The sequence below is a fragment of the Neolamprologus multifasciatus genome, chromosome 9 (assembly GCF_963576455.1).
Source record: "Neolamprologus multifasciatus chromosome 9, fNeoMul1.2, whole genome shotgun sequence".
In the NCBI taxonomy this organism is placed as follows: domain Eukaryota; kingdom Metazoa; phylum Chordata; class Actinopteri; order Cichliformes; family Cichlidae; genus Neolamprologus; species Neolamprologus multifasciatus.
In genome coordinates this window covers 5586963-5594564 of record NC_140447.1, presented here as the reverse complement: position 1 = coordinate 5594564, position 7602 = coordinate 5586963, and the positions used below count along the sequence as shown (strand labels likewise).

Below are 7602 nucleotides of genomic sequence, written 5' to 3'. Positions count from 1 at the left end.
CTAGCGACACAGCTATGTTAGCATATATAAACAAGCTAACTTTTTTCCACTCGATTAAGTTAACGTGAGTGCTCTCGGTGGTCAGGAACAAATGTAATCACATGGCAGGATGCTGTAAAAGGACCAACTTCAGCAGGAGAACTGAGATAATCCATCCACATACGAGGTTAGTCATTCATATACTGCTGCATGGGCTGGGCTGTAGTTACATCCTAAGGTTTTAAAACTGAGCTTAAATAAATGATTAGCGGTAATAAAAGCCGAGGGAGGTCAACAGTGATCACTGACTGTTTTAGGAGCTTTTTGAGATTAAATAGAAGAAAATACAAAACATTAAACATGTTAACAACACAAAAGCCATAACGCAGACTACTTTAGGCCCGGAAGCAGGATTCGTCACGTCATCACTTAACGACCGGATTATCGTATGATCCCTGCAGAAGCAGCTTTCTCATGCTGTCTATAATATATGTGCTATTACTGCATGTCATCAGCCTTTGGAGTCTCTCTCCCATACTTTAGTCCAGTGATCCTGGTTCTGTTTGAGGTCACTTCCTGTTAAAAGGGAGCTTTTTGTCTCACTGTCACCAAGTGCTCGCTCATAGGGGATCATTTGATTGTTGTGGTTTCTCGCTAACACCGTAGGGTCGTTACGTGTGAAGATAACTGCTGTTGTAATTTGACTGTATATAACTAAGGCTGAGCTGCAGAGCTGCACCCCAGGACCAGCTCTGCGCTCCAGACTGTACTGGATCGTCCCGCTCAGCATTAAGCTGAGTGTTTTCACCACTGATACCAGGAAAACTGCACATTCATTGGCTAACGGTCGTGTTGGCTGTACGTTTCAGACCCAATTCCAGTGAGCATGCTCAGCAACACTTCTCAAAACGAAGCCTGAGTTGATACGTCAGAGCCTCCGTTTGAATCCAGCAGAGTAATGTGAGTACTGCTGACTATTCCTGTCACCAAAGCAGAGGGTGGAGCTCTCTGTCACTACCATGGACAGCAGGAACGCTCGTGGTTATCAGTTAACTTTCTGATTCATCGAATTTGGATTTTTAAATCGAATCATTCAGCTGTTACCTAACAGGGACAAAATACAGAAACTGAAGACAAGAATACAAACACATCACACACTGACGGGCCTGTGATACACACGACGACACAGTCGTTACCCCAACATCAAGAACTGCACTGAGAAGTTGGACCACACAGGACAGAACAAGGAAAGGAAGCAAACTAGTGAGAGATGTGTCTAAAGACCAGGAACAACTGCAGAGACACTAGTGACTGTTGGGAATTGTAGTCTCACACATGGCAGCCACTAGAAACCATCACAGGAATGGACTGTAGGGTCTCAGGAGGAAAAACGTCACCTTGGAGCCGGACAAAGCTCATGCATACTGGAAGTGCATCCTTTGGTGAGCTCTCCCCGTAGAGATGCTGCTGATGTTAGGAGAAAGGAGCAGACTCAGTGCTCAGATCGTACACTCGTGTCTTTAAACCAGCCCATGTGACACAGGATGTGACGTGAAATCACACCCCAACACCTTCATGTGGATGTGGTTCTGGTTAGACCCACTGAGAGATTTTCAGTGGAAAAAGGTTCTGACTGAACTGTTGATGACAAACTGACTTCATTTATGTTTGAAGTTTCTGAATGAAGACAGAGAGAGGGGTGAAACATGTGGTCCGTGTGCAGCAGGAGGGCAGAGAGCAACAACCCCACACAGATGACTGACTCCACAGTTTCCCCTCATCTCAGCGTGGAAAACGAGCGGACTCACGCCTGTCACAGGTCCACATGCATCCAAATTGTGTTTCTTCAAGGAAATAAAACTATTCCTGCCTCTTTTAACAACTAAATACATAGAAAATAACCAACATCGCTTCATTTGGATGAATTATTAAGAAAAAATCCAGTATTTTTCACTTCACTAATCACCACATTGACCTTTATGTACTCTATGTATGTATAGTGTACCGGAAGCTCGGGGATGTTGTTTGTACGGTGGCGGAAGTGTCGCACTCCTGCCTGACGCAAAGCAAACATGTTCAGTATCCACACATAAAACAGCAGATACGTGGCATGGCTAGAGTTAGCATGCGTCCACGCCGTGTCCGATACACCCACGGTGTCACAGTTAGGGTCACAGTGTTGCTGAAACACGTCACAGTGACATGTCTCCGTGCCCGGTAGCCCGGTAGCTACGGAGGACGGCGGTAGTATCTGTAACGTAACAATATGAGCGAGCTTTCTCTGTGACACTTGAACGCAGCGCAGCCGTGTTTCCTGTTACCTGATCCTGCGACCACCAGAACAGAAACCCGACCCTTGCTTCCAGGCTTGTAGTTGGCGCCCGTCTTCACAACGATATAAAGACGAATAATGAAAAATAAACATAGCAGTAAAACTGCTGATGTGAATCCCAACAGCAACATCGTGACGGCTACGGCAGCCTGGCGTGCCCAAAATCAGACAAGACGAGGGGCAGTGCAGCCCTGAGTGCGGGCTGGTAGGCAGAGCCCGCTCCTGGAGGAGCGAGAGGACTGCTTAGTGTTCACGTTACTGTCTGTTTTTACGCTTCCACATCTATTCAAAAGTCCTGGACACGTGTCTATAGATCTGCAGTGAAAAGTGCTGAGGAAGAGGGGCTTATGGAAAAGTTTTAAAGAAAAATATATACGTCGACTTTCACTTTAAATTCATTGTAATTTGTAACTGTAATAATAATGATAATGTTATCTGTGTTTTGCACAGCGGAGGAGCGTGTCAGGACACATTTCACTGCATGCTCGTATAACTGTGAATGTGCCAAATGAAGAAGGTTGAATCTTCAATGACCTGGTGGATCTCAGTGGACCTGAAAGCAGCTGTGGACCTGAAAGCAGCTGTGGACCTGAAAGCAGCTGTGGCGCTGCTAACACCCTCTTTACTGTTCAAGTCATACCAAACAAAAACGAAGAAAACTGATATTTCTGAGAATGTTTGTTTGTTTTCATTTCAAATATTTTATAAGAAGACTAAACTTCTTTATGAACAGATGGGTCGTCTCTGTGTGACACGAGGCAGCACTGCTGCTGTCATTGTGTTTAAATCAAGCTGCACATGAGTTTGTGAGTCTGTCACTGCTCTCTGCTCATAAAGAACTTATTTTAACATTGAAGTCAACAACAAAGCAACCCTCCCTAACCCCAGGTTTCTAACACACAGCACAGTCATCCACACTGAAGCCAGTTCACAGTCCCAGTGAAGCCAGTTCACAGTCCCAGTGAAGCCAGTTCACAGTCCCAGTGAAGCCAGGGCACCGAGAGCAGCACCACAGACCACAATCAAGCCCAGGACAGTGGTGCTGTGAGGCAGTGCTAGCTGCTGCACCTCTCCACAGTGTTTACAACATCAAGTTATACATTGAACTAACCAACGTTTTAAACAAGTAGAGCTGAAACAATCAGTTACTGAGTTGAAGTAAAGTCAGCAGCTGTTAGAACATGAACATATCCATTACATGGGCTGGACGCCCTCATAGATAACTGGTTCTGTCTTGACATCTCTGTGCCGTCACATGTACAAGGATCAGTCCTTTTACCCTGACTGATGTTGTACACAGTTTTACTTCTGTGACATTTGGTCGGACATTTACTTGCAGAATACGTCGTCACAGTCAGCCTTCAGTCGTGAATCTGTGTCTATCGCCCACATCCTGTTCACATTTCATACTAAGTATATGTGAACTGTGCAGAGACGGCGGCTACACTGATGGTGTTTGTGGGGCTTTTACGACCATATAGCTCAAAGTGTTTGCGGCCTGGTGTGAGACAGGAAGTGAAGATGCAAACACTGATTTTCCTGGTTCTGATATCTTCGTTCAGGCTGACGTCACTGACAGTTGACGATACCTGTGCTGTGCAGGTAAGAGGATTGTAAAAAAGGCTAACAGGTGAGTGCTACACAGTAACCACACGTACCTGTGCATGTGATCACCATGCTGATACATGCAAACCAATGTCTTTAAAAATGTCCCACATGAGAACGAGGCTTCTTTCATACCGGCCAAATGAAACAGAGTTGTGACATCACTGTGATGTCATCACCTTTTTTAGTAAATGTTTGGTTTCTAAGGTAATCAGTGCTGTAGTCCAGATCAGCTCTGCTGCTCTGATTGGACTGAACTAATCGTGGGCCCGGCCAGGAGCAGCGCTGGGCGTCCTCTGGCTACCATGGTGACCTGGTTAGTGTTGTGCTTGACCAACGGCTGTGTCTGATGACCATTTTCATCCTGTCACATCTGTCACAGCTGGGTTGGAGACACAGGTGCACGAGCGTGCTGCTTTTAACACGTTAATCATAGAGTGATTAAAGTGCTCAGAGACAAAAACCGAGATTAAAAACTGGAATCTTTGTCTTCCAGTGTGGACGTCTCACCCTCCCGTGTGGACGCTGATGTGCAGCTACTGTGTGAATGACACAGCAACCCTGCACCACGTGGTTCATGTGCACTGCAGTTAGTTTGGCCCACTGCTCACTGATCCACAATAGTTGTAATACCATAGAGAGTGTGTAGAACATGCATGTGTGTAGATGCACAAACACGTGCAGGTGAACACCGTCGTCCTCACCTGGTTGAGCATCAGCACATGCGCACACTGAGCTGATGTCACCAGACAGAGGCGACACAAACAACATAAACATAAACAAAAGCTCTGCCCTCACGTACATGACGTCACATTATACTGAGCAGGCAACAGTGACGTGTTTCCTGTTTCACGGTGAAACAGGAGTCTGAGTGGAGCTGTGGGAGGCGTCGTGGGTGATGTACAGAGAGCTTCAGTGTTGTCTGCAGATAATATCGCCTGGAGATAACTTCCGTTTGAGTGAACGATGGCGCGAGCGAGTGTGATGACGTCACGCCGTAGAGGCTGAGGACCGGGAGGGTGAGCTAGCAGCTGCGACAGCATCCCCGCGTGAGACACACGGTAACATCATACGTGTGCGCGTGAGTGGGTAAAGCTCGTCGTGTCTCGGTAGAGGATCTGGTGCAGGTGCACGAGCACACGCGCGACCGCGTCCTTCGCGAAACCACTGTCTGCAGTCACAAGGTCGCGAGGAGAGCGGATGTGGTGTGGGGGCTCCACGCGCGGTCACTGGGGTAGCTAGTGGAGGCCTCCTGTCCCAGCGCGCGCTCACGCACGCACGCACGCAGCGTGGACGTGTTTGCTGTAGCTCTCAGAAATGTGGAACACAGTGTGTTAATGCGTGAAACCTGAGGATCCTCTGTGTTCTCATAGACACCGTGCGTCTGTCTCCTGCAGGCCCACTGCAGCAGTAAGGATGGACTCCATGTCTCTGATGAGCGGCAGCAGGAAGCCCCTGTTCCTCACAGCCTCCTCCTCCCACCACGTCCAGGCCCCCTGCTGTCCAAAGGCCTGAAGAACGGAGCTGCAGATCCAGGAAGCTGGTGCGTGTCTGCTCAGCCCACTGTGGCCATTCTGGGATCAGGTGACTTCTCCAAGTGCCTGACCATTCGCCTGCTGCGCTGCGGCTTCCATGTGGTGGTGGGCAGCCGCCATCCCAAACTGGCAGCCCACTCATTTCCACATGTGGTGGATGTAACGCACCACGAAGATGCTGTGGGGAAGGCTAACATTGTATTCCTGGCAATCCGCCGTGAGCACTATTCTGTTGTGTGGGACCTCAAACACCTACTGGAAGGTATGTCACACACACCATCACACACACACTGGACACAGTGATTGGTTTTCTCATCCCAGCACACGTCTGCATGCAGGTCGAACTACTGACCTCCCAAAGGTTTTGATTTGAGCCGAGTCTGTGAGGCTGCAGGAAATGCAGGGGCAGTGTGCCCAGGTCAGACGTCTGGGTCATCAGTGTCGGTGACCCGACTGCTGTGCTTGTGTTTGTTCTGCAGGGAAGATCCTGGTGGATGTGAGTAACAACAAGCGAGCAAACCAGTACCCAGAGTCCAACGCTGAGTATCTGGCGTCGCTGCTGCCAGACTCTATCGTGGTCAAAGGCTTCAACGTCATCTCAGCCTGGGCCATGCAGCAGAGCTACCCTAAGGATGCCAGCACACAGGTGCAGTAACCCTGCCACACGTCTTGATGTCCATGTCTACAGCGTGTCTTTGTGCTGTCGTGTCCCCGAGCTCTGCTGGAGCTTTCCTCCTGTTTAAAAAACAAAGTTTTGACTGTTGCTAAAATGCTCGCCCACCAGGGGTTTGTCTGTAGTGTTGTAGCGTCTTTACCTTAAAATACCACAGCCTCAACTGAGAGATCAGCCACGTGCACATGAATCTGACTTTGTGATACTTTGTATGTGAGGCAGAGAGTTTAAAGCTGTTGATGACACTGAGTCAGTGAAGAAATACGAGTAAGTGCTTCCTTTAGGTGGCAGCGTTCTCAATGACCTCAAAGCACACAGAACGGCTTCAATTCAACTTTATTTATACAGCAGCAGACCACAACAACATAATGTGAGGTCAACCCTACAATAATACATACAGAGAAAAGCCCAACAGTCATGTGATCCCCTGTGAGCAGCACTTTGGTGACAGTGGGAAGGAAAAACTCCCTTTAACAGGAAGAAAGCTCCAGCAGAAGCAGGCTCAGGGGGGCAAAGACATGCTGTGGAAGATATCCAGAGATGAATAAGAAGCATGGGTGCAGAGAGGTCTGTAACAGGTATCTCAGTGTCTCGCTCTTCAGTCTTACTGATGCTGCTGAGATGGACTCATAAAGGTCTCACAGCACCGTCCAAACAGGAGGACACCAACACCTCTAACCCGCCCTCATGTTTCTCCTGCAGGTGTTCATCTGCAGTGACTCGGTGGAGGCCAGGCAGCAGATCATGGAGTTAGCCCGGCAGCTCAACTTCCAGCCGGTGGACATGGGCACCCTGTCTTCTTCCCGTGATATTGAGAACATGCCTATCCAGTTATTCCCTGGCTGGAAGGGCCCTGTTCTTGCTGCAGTGGCCCTCTCCATCTTCTTTTTTCTTACTCGTTTATTCGAGATATAATTCACCCATATATGAAATACAAGCAGAGTGACTTTTACAAGATCCCCATAGAGATAGTGAACCGGACACTGCCTGCCGTCGCCATCACTCTCTTGGCCCTGGTGTACCTTGCAGGACAGTTAGCAGCTGCCCACCAGCTCTACTACGGCACCAAGTACAAGCATTTCCCCCACTGGCTGGAAAACTGGCTGCAGAGCCGCAAACAGCTGGGCCTCCTCGGTTTTTTCCTGGCTGCTGTTCATGTTCTCTACAGTGTGTGCCTGCCTCTGAGAAGGTCTGAGAGATACCTGCTGCTCAACACTGCTTACCAACAGGTCAGTGAAACAGCTGTTTGCACATCTTTACAATCAGCATCATGAGTCCAGCTCAGTGCTGTTTCTAAAGATCACTTTGATTTTAATCGTTACATATTAGCAAGAGAACTGGAACATCAAAGGTTTTCCCTTCAAATATCCAGAAATGTTACAGGTCAGCAGAACTGTCATCCTGAGCTACAGGCAGCATTCACACTTCTTCTGCGTGCGTCCTGTTTAACATTCACACTTCTTCTACCTGCTTCCTGT

General features: G+C 48.3%; 1 protein-coding gene across 1 annotated transcript in view; it reads left to right on the top strand.

The window, feature by feature from the left end:
* The first annotated feature begins 5332 nt into the window (after positions 1 to 5332).
* Positions 5333 to 7602, top strand: part of LOC146510881 (metalloreductase STEAP2-like) — a 116646-nt gene continuing 114376 nt past the window's right edge. The window contains 5 exon segments of the mRNA XM_085172686.1: positions 5333 to 5408; positions 5411 to 5713; positions 5931 to 6097; positions 6827 to 7013; positions 7016 to 7353. Coding sequence (XP_085028812.1) covers positions 5333 to 5408; positions 5411 to 5713; positions 5931 to 6097; positions 6827 to 7013; positions 7016 to 7353 — 1071 coding nt within the window.